The sequence below is a fragment of the Crocuta crocuta genome, unplaced genomic scaffold, assembly GCF_008692635.1.
Source record: "Crocuta crocuta isolate KB4526 unplaced genomic scaffold, BGI_CrCroc_1.0 scaffold337, whole genome shotgun sequence".
Taxonomy (NCBI): Eukaryota; Metazoa; Chordata; class Mammalia; order Carnivora; family Hyaenidae; genus Crocuta; species Crocuta crocuta.
In genome coordinates, this window is record NW_027528873.1 from 904,319 (window position 1) to 918,595 (window position 14,277).

The following is a 14,277-nucleotide window of genomic DNA, read 5'->3' on the forward strand; positions in this document are numbered from 1 at the left end:
CAGCTACATTCTGGCAAGTGAGATGTAAAGGAAAGTGCTACACAGCACTTGTAGGAAGTCTTCATTAAATAAAGGAGGTGTACCTTCCACCTTCCTTCATCCTACTGCCTGAAATGCAGACATAATGGGCTGGAAGTCAAGCAGTCATATAGACCAGGGACTAAGGATGGCAAACAGAAAGATGCAAGAAACCTGGGTACCTGATGACTAGAGTGACCACAAGCCCTGTGAATCATCTGCCTTCAGACTTCTTTTAAATGAGAGAGAAATAAACTTCTGTATTTTATACACCAATGGTCTTTGGGATTTTTCTATTAAACACAGAGAAAGCTACCCCTAACTGATACTTGGGCACACCTCCACACCCCTGGGGAACGTGGACATGAACTGCAAGCTGGCACTCCAGGAAGCGTCCAGTACTAGGACGTGGCAACAACCCAGTGTTGGCTCTATTTGTTACCTGGACCCATCTCCCCAGGCACCGAGCCCTCTGGGCTCTGAATCAGGTCCCTGTAAGTCCTGGGACAGTGCTTACGGCAGAGATTTTCCACCAGCGTGTTGCTCCCTCTAACCACAGACCTTCCTTCATTGTTCATGTAGTTCCACAGATGCAGGGCGTAGGAGTCATTGAAGCTCAGGTCTTTGTCCCAGACTTCATAGTAGCGCCTCCACTCTGGATAGGAGATGGGGTAAAATCGCTGGGGGTGTAGGAAGGACAGGTTCAAACACTGGAAATCACTCACCTCCTGGAAGTCTCTGAGTTTGCACCACAGTCTCAACATCCTCGTCATCAAACTGGGACCCTGGTTGCCCCAAATGGCTGAATTGTAGTGTTCAACAAAGTTTTCCATGCACCCCCACAGGAAGGGGTGGTGGGGGAGGAATCCAAACACCCCGTTACTAGAGTACTGAGAAGATTGTGCAGCCAGAAAGTTCTCCTCAGGGATGGGCCGGATGGAGATGACATCAGTGTCCATGTAGATGCCGCCATATTTCCAAATGATGGCCAGGCGGGACGCATCTGAACTGACGTGGAGCCAGTTGCTCTCCACACTGGCATTGATCTGCAGGAACATGTGCAAATCAGCCACAGCAACAGGGGAAACGGAAAGGTGTCACAACCAGAGTCCAGCCCGCAGTAGCTGGGCAGAAGGAAGCAAGCTGGCTTCTCAAAAATCTACTTACAAAAGCCTAATTTTGCAAATTGACCAAACTTACCTCCACTCAAAAATTTGCCTTTCAGTGAAAAGTTTACAGCAACCTGTATCAGTGCGAAGACTTTAGCAGCTTTTAAAGAATTAATGAATTTGTTTTTTAATTAAAGCGATGGAATGGTAAAGAAGAAACCCTGAAGGGATTTCACAATAAACCATATGAGCCCTTATCAGCAGAGTGTACTTTAACCACAAATATGAAGCTGTGAAGAAAGAATTTTTTGAGTCCTAGAAATGCTAAAACTAATAAAGAAAAAATAAACTAGGAAACTATAGAGTAGATCAATATGTATGCTTTTTGAGAAATTGGTAAAAAGAATCTTAAAATGCATGCATACCTTCTTTCACTAATTATTTCCTTTAATAATATTCATTGAGGGCCTGCTTTCAATGTGCCAAGCTCTGTTATAACTCCTAGGGAGATAGCAGGGGACAGACAGACAAAAATCCCTACCTGGAAGAGATAGACAATAAACAAATCAATATATAATATGTCAGGTGTCATAGGGACTGTGAAGGGGAAAAAAGCTGGATAAGGAGGACATGAAGGGGGCAGGGTGGAGCACTATCTTACCTTGGGTTTCAGCAAGCTCAAGGGCCCTGAGGTAGGAACACCCTGGCTGTGTGCAGAAATAGAGAAGAGAGTGTGGCCAGTGCAGGGCAGTGAAGGAGAGGGGTAGGAGATGAGAGCAGAGAGGGATGGATGGAGAGGGAGGGCAGATCATGTAGGCTGAAGTTATTTGAAGACTGAAATTACTTGAGTGTTTGGAAGAAAGGAGTGGTGTGATCTGACTTTTCTGTGGAAAACAGACAGGGGCAGGCCTTGGGAGGTGGAAGGGCAGAAGCACAGAGGCAAGTTAGGAAGGCTGCTGAAACGGTCAGATCCTAGGCACACGGTTCAGATGAAATGGGGCAGGGTGTGGATGGATTGGATGTGGGGGCAGGGAAAGGAGTCAAGGATGACTGCAAATGCTAACACAGGAGCAAAACAGAAAATGACTCTAAAAAGAATAGAAACTATTCATAATAAATGGCAATAAAAACTAATTGCTATAAATGGCAACATTCCCAAATGGAATGCTAAAATTTTGAATAGAGAAAATGAAATAGACTTTTCTGGATTGAAATATGTTGATTAAAAGATTGAACATAGGGACAACTGGAAAGCTCAACACGTGATCTCAGCTCAAGTCTTTATCTCAGGGTTGTGAGTTCAAACCCTGCACTGGGCTCCACACTGGGCATGGAGCCTACTTAAATACATACATACATACATACATACATAAAATTTTATGTTTTTAAATTTTTTTTTGAGAGAGACAGAGAAAAAAATGTTAGTGGGGGAGGGGCAGAGAGAGAGGGGAACAGGGGATCCAAAGGGTGCTCCATGCTGACAGCAGTGAGCATCATGCAGGACTTGAACCCATGAACCATCAGATCATGACGTGAGCTAGAGTCAGACACTGAACCAAATGAGCTGCCCAGGCACTCCAAGAAATAAATAAAAAGCAAAGAAAGATTGAACTTAAACAATTGGCATTTGACAAAATAAACATTCTTTTTTTTAAGTGTATTTATTTATTTAGAGAGTGGGGGGAGAGTGTGCATAGGTGAGGAGCATAGAGAGAGGGAGAGAGAGAGAATCCCAAACAGGCTCCACACTGTACCGTCAGGGCAGAGCCCAATGTGGGCACAAACCATGAGATCATAACCTTAGCCAAAACCAGGAGTCAGACACTTAAGTAACTGAGCCACTCTAGTGCCCCAACAAAATAAACATTCTTTAAAACTTTGCTCTAGGGGGTGCCTGGGTGGCTCAGTTGGTTAAGCATACATGAGCTCATGGTTCATGAGTTGGAGCCCCACATCCAGCTCCGTGCTGACAGCTCAGAGCCTACAGCCTGCTTCAGATTCTGTGTCTCATTCTCTCTCTANTTAAAGCACGTATATGTTAATATCTACTGCCCCACTGGCTCATAAGGTTTGAGGAAACAGGAACAATGTCCCTAGTGCTGAACACAGCATCTGACTATTTGTTAAATTAATGAATAGATATGTATATTTAACTGTGGTTAATTCCATACCCTGCCCATTTCCCTAAATGACTACTTTGGGTATAAATTTTCTGCTTATTCTCATCTCTTTACTAATTTATTCTATAAATAATTGTTCTAGGTACCACTCTCTTTCAGTTGATTTGTGGCTCTTATTTATGTCTCTCAGGATATCATTTATAACCAAACAATTTGTAAAGTTAAGGTTTCTACCCAAACTTGAGTGCTAGTCACTGTACTATCTACCACTTACAAATTGTGGAGATTTGAAGCAAGTTAACTAATTATATTTATTTTAGAGAGTTATCTTGAGGTTTAAGTAATAGAAGGATAATAAAACAGTACAGTTCATAGCACCTAGTTGGAGCTCTGTGAATGTCCTTTTCTGTCTGGCCTCAATAAGTTAAAGAAAAAGGACTTAATCCTTGCTCCCTCCAGGGTATAATTCTGAATCCCTTCTTCCTAAATACTAATCAGATAGATCTCTGAGCAAAATCCAAAGAGGTCTCTCCAATTATAATCCCTTATTAACTTAAATGAGTAATTAAGTTTATTGTTTGGTGAGGAAAAATTGGATCTGAGTTCTGTAATTTAGGTTGTTATCTGTGTGCTTAACAAAGGAGAAAATTACAATTTTCCATGAATCTTATCCTGTCTTTCCCACAACAATCAAATAGAAGATCCGTTCAGTGGTCAGGTATAGAGTTAATTCTGGAGGCAGGCAGCCTATCCATGAAGCTACTATGCTGATGTAGGCATGAAGTGAGGAGGACCTGCTGCTAGGACTAGAAAGAAAGGGGAGAGACAGGAGAAATACGCTATAGGGAGGCCTTTCCTGATGATCAACCTAAAGTAGTTACTCTCTACTTACGATTTTGTTCTAATTTTCCATGAGTCACTTACCATTATCTGATATTTTTCTCCTTGGCTTCTTTATTAACTGTCTCCTTCCATTAGAATGTAAGCTCCAAAAGGTAAGAAATCATGTGTGTCCTGTTTGCTGTTATAGACCCAGCACCCAGAACAAGGCTTGGCATAAAGCAGCACTCTGCATATATTTGTCGAAAGAATAAGTTGTTACTGAAAACGAGAAGTGACCAAATGTAGTCAAAATAATTTTAAGGTTTAAAGCTTGACCAAGGTAATAAGGTACCAATAACAAGGAGAAATAGTCTTACAGAAGGAGTAGGGGCATTTTTGTTTTACTTTGTTTTCTTGTAGGAGAAGATATGAGTTTTAATAGTTTTAGATATGGTGAGCTGAAATGATGGTAAATCCTAAAAGGTGAACATTTCTGACAGATGGCTACTTATACTACAGGATTCGTTGAAATTGAGATTTAAAGCAAACCAAACCCACTTTAGTTCCAGGCCCTTTGCTAGGCCCTAAGGACACAAGGGTGAACAATAGTCTCTGCCCTCTGGGAGCCCATAATTAACAGAAGGAAATAGATAACTAATTCTGATATAAAAGTTACAGTAACAGAATGATAAACACAGTGAAATGGGAATACAGAGGAAGAAATACATAATTCTGCTGACATTGTAAAGGATGTCTTCCCAGGGTGAAAAGATGAGTACTAAACTCTAGGAAAATAAAACTGGGGGAAAGGCCTGAGTTTGATAGTAGTATTCATGTACAGCACACAGTGTATGCTCAACAGGTCACTGCAGATGACTGATGGGCATGAGGCCAGGTACTGATTGCTCTTTTTTAAAAAAAAAAAAAAAAAATTAAAAAATTTTTTAATTAAAAAAAAATCTCTGTTGTAAGGCTAAATGAAGGCAAGTCAATTAATGGTTTGCAGGAATCTTTACACAAGTTGTTAATGTCACAAGAATTGTATACAACTGCTGAAAACTTCATAAATAATAATAGCAAAATTTATCAAAAACTGTTCCAAGCTCTTTATAATCTACACAAATGCTCAAAGACTGGTATCATGATTATTCCCATTTTTTCAAGTTAAAAGCTAAAAGAAACAAGAAGTTCAGTAATTTGTCCAAGGTGAGAGAGGCAGAGGCTGGGTTTGAACCCAGCCAGTCTGGCTCCAGAGATCCACTTATTCAAAAGAAATAAGGTTTTGGTAAAAATAAGTAAAAATGATCATTTGGTAATTTGGTGATTGCTAGTGAACAGGCCCAGAGACATAGGATATCAAAAGCCACACAAAACCAGAGGAGGAAGGAGCCTGCCTTTCTGTGGGCATTGGACTAACATCAACCTAAAACACAAAAGCTCCCACAGGGGTGAGCTCCAGGAAGGGGGTTAGGGTTCTGGCTGCCCATCCCCTTCCACCCCCACAGTACTCAACCCCAGGCATCTTCAAAGGCTACAGTTGCCAAATCAGTGCAGCAAATCCAGTAGACACCAGGAAGTGATGGCACATTGAGCCATCCCCAGTGGGGTAGAACATGCTACAGAACATTACCCCAAAGGCATCATGGTGTGATCATTGCAAATGCATAGTCTGGTGCAGTACCCTGCAGGCTCAGATGGGGCTGACACTTAAGGGCTCTGTGTCCCCCCGCCCACCTTGTTCCTAAAATTCAACCTGGTAAAACTGAGGTACAGCTCAGAAGACCCCACTGTGCTCTATGAAACATCAGCTCCAAGAAAATATTTATGCCCTATCAAAAGAGGCATTCATGCTCAAATAAGTTTGGAAAATTCTGGGTTGAATCAAATTAACGTTTCTTTGGTTCAGAACTACAGAGCGTTTAATCTGTTCATGTACATGATTAGTCTGTGAGGGGAAAATTTTTTTAAAGGATAGAATGCAGCATCTTCCAAAACAATTTGAGCAGAGATTTATTTGTGTAGGGAGCAAAACACAGTTTAGGTAATGTAGGTCCGGCTTAGCTGTGGGAAAAGTAGGCAAACACATTGCCGTTCTTGTTTAGGCCTCCTGGAACACCTTCTAGAAGGCTAGCCCTGAGAGCAACAGGGACCTAGCCAGTGTGTCCCCTCCAGGGACCCTCTTTGCTGCCAGAGCCTGCCTTCCCAGCCTGGGGCGTCCCCTGCTGCTTCCCAGTGGCCTGCTCTGGTCGCCACTTATTTGTTGGGACCCCTGTGCCAGCAGCTGCCGGTGAAATCTCAGTCTGAGGAGCTGCTCCATCGCCTCCAGATAAGTCTCTATTTGAGACCTCCAGGCTCTTCAGGAGAAGAGATGGGCACTCTGGTTATGGAAGTCATCTGGTGCCAAAAGTAAAACTGGCCAATAGCCTCACACGTCTGTTGCTTAGTCTAGAAAACGTCTCCAGCTGACAGTAAGTAGGCTCAAATGTGTCCTCACCCAGGGAAGCACACTCAGTCCCCAGATGAATGAGGCAGGGCATGATAGGAGTTTTCTTTTTTGTATATATAATACTGTCGTAGACTGAATAACGGCCACTCAAAGACATCAGGTCCTAAATCCCAGAACCTGCAAATGTTACCTCATCTGAGAAGTACCTTTGCAGATGTGATTACAGGAAGGATCTTGAGATGGAGAGATTATCCTGGGTTGTCCTGCTATGAGACCTAAATAGTTTCACAAGTATCCTTTAAAAACAGATGTAGAGGGAAAGGTCCTACACACAGAGGGAAAGGACATGTGCAGATCTCCACTGGAAGGATTTTTTTCGGAGAGCTTCCCTGGGAACTGTGGCCCTGCCAGCACCTTGATATCCACTCAGTGAAATGAATTTGGCACTTCTGGCCTCCAGCGCCAAAAGGGAACAAATGTCTGTTGGTTTAGGTCACCAAGTTTGCGGCCATTTGTTACCGCAGCCATAGGAAACTAACACAGGTACTGCCATAATGGCCTCAATATTGCCTTTTGTCCTGAAAAGCCTTAAGTGTTTATTTACCATCTGGCCCCTTGACAAAGTATTTACCATCTGACGTTTGGTCTAGCCCACAATTAGAACTTAGAAAGGACTTTATATGACAAGCAAATGGTAGTATTTTGATGCTGATTTTTAAATTACTTTTTTGTTTTTAAAATAATTTTATTTGTAAAATTAACATATTCTCATCACTAAATGCACTCCCCACCCAATCACACTAAAACACCTATGATTACTGTGTGTTGTGTATTTTCTTCAGGCTTTTTTCTTCAATGTGGTTGGGGGGAGGTGGTACATAGGTAAAATAATTACAATTACATTCTAATGGAAGTGTACTTATTCTATATTGAGTTGTAGTCTTCATAAGATGTCACAGCTAAACCTGCATAGTAGAATCATTGAGTGGTTGTACTATAATTTCCTTAAGCATTATCTGATTGTGGGTCCTCTGTGAGAGAAATGTTTAATTGAAATGTTATTGCCTTATTATACTATGTTACTAAGATGAAGATTACAAAATTCTCAAGAGCTCCAGGAGTTTCTTGGTCATATCTCAATATAACCCAATCTCATATAGCAGCACTCCACTTGATTCTTCACGAATTTTCTATTCACATCATTTTCAAATTAAATATCACCTTGTTTCCCACTCAGATGCAAAAAAAAGTTTAACATAGGTGGGTTTAAATAAGTGGAAAATAAGTGATTATACATAATCCCATAAAAGTTATCAAAACTCATTTCATTCAGAATAGTCTCAAAAGAATCCTAGTTCCTAAGAAATAAGTCTGGAAGCAAAGGACACCAGGCTAGAGATTAACCTAACTGAAGTCTCTCCTGTTTATTTGAATCAGGATTCAACACTGTAGAAAGAAGACCAGGATCTGGGTTCTAGTCCCATCTCTGACACTGAGTCTTTGTGCTCAGTTTATCTATCCATAAGATGAGGGTGTTGGGATGAGTACTGGGTGTTGTATGGAAACCAATTTGACAATAAATCATATTTTTTTTAAGAGATGAGGAGATTGGGCTCATTTTCTGTGGTACCTCCCAATGCTGACATTCTAAGATTCTCTGAATACTTACGTGAGTGTACCATGAAAGCAACGGTGTGTCTTCAAACAGCCTTTTCATATCCAAAGGGAAGAGGAAAACATTGTCCATGGCTGAGAGGAGGGAAAAGGCTGGGTAAGTGGAGTTTGAGGGCAGCCGTGAGGTGTTGTTGAGACCCTTCATGAAGAATGCCACAGGCTTCTCAGGGTAAATTTTGGCAGCAGATTCCACGGCACAAGAGACCAGAGGCGTTGGCTCCATTCTCTCTGAGGTCTCAATGAACACAATGCCACGCCCATGGCCCAGGATGGTTTCCGGGTCCTGCTGGAACTTTGGGGGAGGAAGGCAAGAGAAGAGGCAGCTGGACTTCAGGCTGAGCTGGTAGAAGAAGACACAGGCAAGCAGCAGGACAGCCGACAGGAAGAAATGGAGCTGCTTCAGCATGTCTACTCCTCTCTCCCGTCCTGCTCCTTTAAATCAACACAGCTAATTACAAAAATACATTCCCCAAGCCTGATCAAGAGAGCACACAAGAAAATGATGCATGGATATCACTTCTAAGGTTTAATTGTTTAAATCCTCAATGAAATATGATCAAATCAGGTACAATAATATTAACAAGAAAAATGCAGCCACTAGGGTTTATTGGAGGAATTTGAGGACAATTTGAAACAGTAAAATAATTATTCATCCTTTTGAGTGGCCCATAGAACAACAGGCATGAAGAACATCTCTGTATATGAGCTCTTGTAGAAATTTCTCTGGGGGCACCTGGGTGGCTCAGTCAATTAAGCATCCGACTTCAGCTCAGGTCATGATCTCACGGCTCATGGGCCCAAGCCCTGTGTGGGACTCTGTGCTTACAGTTTGGAGCCTGGAGCCTACTTCAGATTCTGTCTCTGTTTCTCTCTGCCACTCTATCTCTGTCTCTCTCTCAAATATAAATAAACAATACAAATTTTATTAGAAAGAAAGGAAGGAAGAAAGGAAGGAAGGAAGGAAGGAAGGAAGGGAAGGAAGGAAAGAAGAAATTTCTCTGAAGTTTACCTCAAGTTGTCTAGCTTCAGTTTGCAGGGCTTCAGGAAAAGAGGCAGTGATTCCAAGTCAAGAGAATGGGAGAAAATTGGAAAACTTCATTTGGAGAGTCATAGCCAGGCATTTGAGGAAACCAGAAGAATTCAGGATCCAGCCTGGTTTTATAGGCAAACATTCAAAGGCAATTAATCAGAACTAGAATCTAACATCTACAAAAGGTGTGTTGTTGAAACTTAATTTTTCCTCCCTAAAAGCACCCTCATTTCTGTGGAAGATATCCAAATTAAAACTAATTCATTTGTAAAATAAGTCAATTTTTTAACAAATTTGTCCTACTTATTTACATAGACAAAGCAAGAATACTTATTGACCATATAGGTTTTTAAAAATCTGCTTTGCTCGAAATGTTTATAAGGCATTTCACATTGAACTTTTAATAGCCTCCCAAGGTCAGAAGCCCAGCCAAATACTTGCCATCAGACTCACCTGCAACACCTGTAGATGTGGGTGAATTTCTCTTTTCCTGAGGTCCCCAAAATATCCTGAAGTTTCTGCACCTGCCAGGAAGTGATATTCTTTGCTCACCTGGTAAGACTCCTGAAAACTCTATCAGTAAGGTATCAGGCCAACAATTCCAAGGGGTTTTATTGGCTGCATAAAGTCAATCTTAGTTCTTTAAACCTGTCTGGTCATACCTGAGTCTATGCAGGTGTCTCTCAAATATGACATTCCAGTTAAAGCCTTGGTAATGTAGCCAATGCTTTCAATGGTGTCCTGTTACAAGGAGAACAGATTCTCATTGGATTTATGTAAATGACGATAATTGCCATGAGAGAAAGAATACTCATGTAGAGTTTCTGAATTCTGGAGGGTTCAGATAGGGAGAAAAGACAAATGTTTCTATTTGCTTACAAAGGAATATTTTATCACATTTCTATTAAGCCATAGATATCTTAAGAGAAAAGGTTTTCTTAAATCTGGAAGAGCAAACATTAGAGAACCAGCAATGTTTTAAACAAGAGTCATAAAATCTACAATCATCTTTTCAATGCACTTAGTCTCACATTATTAATCCTTGTTCTGTTTGAATGTAGTTTTTCCATTAGTTCTGGAAATTCTTACCCAGTTTAGTTTTACAGTCTTAAAGATATCAGAATCCTTCGCTCATCAAAAGTCCTTTTCGTGAATCTCCTTGAAGCTAAAACACATTTTCAAGAACAGGGTACTAACTGCAATGATAAGACTCAAAACATGGCCAGGGTTAAAAGTCTGACAGGAGTTCCCTAAAATGCAGCTGACAAGGATATGTGGTTATTTTTGTGACATGCAACATTTCAATCAGTAGAATTTCAAATAATGACATTATACCAGGACGTATTAAAACTTTAGGAATTTTATATAATTTTTGCAACAGCATTTACCCACACGATATAACCTAAGAAGGTTTATCATCATTTGTTTGACAATTCTTTTCATGTAAGTTAACAAACCAAATAAGCCTAATTAGTCAAAAAGACTTCATGTAGAATTTGAATTTGGGGGGAAGTTTGTTAAAAACCTCAGATGGTTCTAAAGCACATTCCTAAATAGGATTAGAGATTATTAGAAAACTTAAACCTTAATTAATCTGTTTGACAAAGGTGGCCGTAAGAGATTCTAAAAGCAAATACAGAAGATTACATGGTTATTAGCAAAATTTAGCTCTTTTAATATTGAAAAGCTTTAACTTCCTTAATCAAAAAAACTAATGAAGACAAAACATAGAACTTTGTTTTTCTGGGAAGATAAAGAAAAAAAAACTTTGTTAATAATTTCTTATCAAGAGCAGGCCAACAATCCAAGAAAACTTAGTCTTTTTAACAGAAAGACCAAATTCCAAACTTGTACTTGTAGTATGTATGTGTTTATGTATTTATTTATGCTAGTGTACTTTAAAAAAATCTTTTTAATGTTTATTTATTTTTTGAGATACAGAGCATGAGCCAAGGAGGAGCAGACAGAGAGGGAGACCCAGAATCCGAAGCAGGCTCCAGGCTCTGAGCTGTCAGCACAGAGCCCAATGTGGGGCTCAAACTCATGAACTGTGAGCTCATGACCTGAGCTGAAGTCAGACACTTAACGGACTGAGCCAGGCGCCCCAATGCTAGTGTACTTTTAAAATTCATTCATTCCAATCTTAGTCAGTCCTGACCACGTACAAAATTATTTTCCGAAGATTCTCCTCAAACCTTTTATAATTTTCTTTTTTTTCATTTTGATTTGTCCTAAGTTTTCCTTCTCTAAACAACCAGACTCATTTCAGAGAAAAATTACTTTTCTTCCTCTACAAAAATGTATCCTCATTTCTAATGCCTTTCTTAAAAGTCTCCCATTTCCCTACGTTCAGAGTTGCTTTCATATCATTGTCAAGTCTCCATCACATTTATCAGAATTTTAATTCTTAAAACCCTTAGCCCCCAGTGAAAACTAAGTCTCTTAGTCCTCTTTTATAAAACAAATCTAATCACAAAATGGCATTAATTAGTCATTTTCCATTTTCTAATTAGAACGCAGTCAGTTTTATCCAAAGATACCCAAAACAGCAGCAATAAGTAAACCGAATGAAGCCCAGAGTACCTCTCTGAACACTGGTCTCTCTCAAACGTTGGGTGCTTCACTGATTGAATCAAACGGCTTTCTAACTTCTGGTTGTTTAGTCTTCTAACTGGCTTTCTCTAACTGTGTGCCCAATTAATTGAAACATGTCAAAGGATCCCATTTGGGCCTTCTGAGACTCAGGTTATCCTTAGTTAAAATTTCCCATACTTTAAGTAAGCACCTGCCAGTAGAGGTTCCATGCATGTTGTACATACAGCCTGCTGGAGTTTCATCAGACACTTCTGCTAGGCTTGCAGTCACCTGAAAGCACCCTTTGGCCCGAAGGAGAAAGTGTCCCTTCTCTTGGGAGCTGAGTGAATCAGTCTCTCATATTTCTAGCCAGAAAATTTACTCAAACCTTATATTAATAACATCAGTTAGTATAATGTCAAATTAAAACACCAACCTCTCTACTCTGACCCCTCTAGGTTACTCCTGCCTAGAGAACATTAGTTCAATATCTCAAATAAACGGCGCAGATAAAATTCAGGCCCATCAACTTCAGGTGTGGAGGTCCGGACTTCATAACTCACCCAATACACCTGCGAGGTGCTGAGAATTTGGAGAGGTCTGTGCTGGTACAGGGCCAAGTTCCAGGAGACCTCCAGGCAACCACGAGAGTTGCTCTGATATCCTGCTGACTATGCCAAAAAATATTGACGCAAATTGAACAAACCTTTTAGAAATTCTAGAAGAAGAGAAAGAGTTTTATGTGAGCCCAAATTAGGACAGCTGCCCAGGACACACAATCTTCACAAAGATAGGGCTCTGGCGCAGGCACAGTTGGGATAGGATCATTAAAAAGCTACAAATCATTAGACTCTACTATATGCAGGACTGTATGACTTTAATCTTATGGGAACCAGGGAGGGGTTTTTTTCTTCTTCTTATCTTTATGTTTGGAATGCTCCTTTTTGATTATTTTTTAAACAAATCAGACGTACAATGTGTGCTCAGGGCAGAAATGAAGCCCATATGCTGAGGTTTTGCCAAGTCATTTTGACCTTGGTAAATGTCAAATATGAAATATATAAGTATTTATATAAAAGTATTTATATAAAAGTATAGCTTCTCTGGGAGCCTTGGGAGCAGGGCCTACAAACATCAAAAGTTGAAAATTTCCTTTATCACCTTCCATCCAGGAACTTGCAATTAGCCAATACCTGAGGTCTTAGCAATGACAACAAGTTTTTCCTGCTAGGCTCTCTGATAAATCACCACCTCCCCATCCAATTCAACAACTAGGGGAAGTAAATCATTGGTGAAAGACCAACACCAAACACAAGAAGTTCTGGAAGCTCACCCCTTTACTAAGTTCCCCCAAATACAGAGAGTTGGGGAACATAAGGAGTTTTTGCAGTCTACCAGGTGCCCCACACACTAATCCTGCCTGTTTGTGGATCTATCAGGAGGGTTATAAGGCAACCATTTCACCTGGAAGAAATATACAGTGTAACCCTGGAACCAGCCAATCCTGCGCCTGGGCAGGCCGCTTCAACTGAAATCATGGGCAGAGACTTTGGAAGCTTTCTTCACCAGACAAGCCTATAAGCTGATTCTAACTTGGCAAACACAAGGTTTGATTAAAAGAAAAGGAAAGCCATCACCACAAATAAGCAATGGACAAACCCCAGGAGTCTAAGGACCTGGAGATCTGGAATAGGAATTGATTCCCCAGTTTCAGTTAAGTCAGTTCGGGAAGAATGTTTTTGCCCTGCAGTTCCCTTATGGTGTGTGAACTTCCTGGCAGTCTCGAGATCAGCTTTATCACCCTCCACTGATGTGGCAGTCCCCGCATCCCCCAAGATCCTGTCCCTCTCCTGCAGTCTGTTAACCAATGCCCCTGACATGGGCACTTAGCAATCCTCTTTGGAGCCATCCTTTGCTGAGGGAGTCACTATCTTTAGTCCAGAACCTTCTCTCACCCATGAACAGGTATCCTCAGTTCCCCCTGGATGCTCTGGTGTGAACAGGGAGGTCCTCTCCAGAGCAGGCTTTGGATCCTGGCTCAAGTCTTACATCTAGGAAGGTAAAGCTGTCCCACTCATCTATGACTTCTGGTTTCCTATGTGTCTGAGGCTCCCCAGGACAGCTCTTTAGGTCTCCATGCACACCTCTTCCTTTGGAACTGAATTTATTCTCCAGACCTTAGGGATTCTAGGTTCAGGGTGGCTTGGCCTGTTTCCAGAGTTCCCTAGCATTGGATAGATTGGTTTTCTTACAGAGGGGAGGGGAGAGCAGAGCTCCTGCTCCCCACTCTGGAGTAAGCAGAGGGCTGCATTTTGGGGAAGTGATACATTTCTAGCGTCTGCATCTCAGGTAGTCAAATACCCGAGTGCCTTCTGACTGCTTGCACAGTGACCAAAATCACTGAACAACTGGTTGAGGCAGAGAGTAGCAAAGTAGCTGGTGGTCTTTGTCACAAGAATGAAACTGAGACTTGGTAATGCACTG

At 41.1% G+C, this 14,277-nt stretch overlaps 1 protein-coding gene across 1 annotated transcript; it reads right to left on the bottom strand.

Moving 5' to 3' along the window:
- Positions 1-449: 449 nt before the first annotated feature.
- A4GNT (alpha-1,4-N-acetylglucosaminyltransferase) lies at positions 450-8,595 on the bottom strand. Its single transcript, XM_077756649.1, has 2 exons — positions 8,185-8,595; positions 450-1,064 (listed from the first exon to the last, which is right to left on the bottom strand). Exons 1-2 carry the CDS (start codon positions 8,593-8,595, stop codon positions 450-452), a joined length of 1,026 nt encoding a protein of 341 aa, XP_077612775.1.
- Positions 8,596-14,277: the final 5,682 nt, after the last annotated feature.

Coding starts and splice junctions, on each gene's coding strand:
- A4GNT (XM_077756649.1), bottom strand. CDS start 8,595: ATGCTGAAGCAGCTCCATTTCTTCCTGTCGGCTGTCCTGCTGCTTGCC. Junction 1,065..8,184: donor TGCTTTCATGGTACACTCAC/GTAAGTATTCAG, acceptor ATGTTCCTGCAG/ATCAATGCCAGTGTGGAGAG.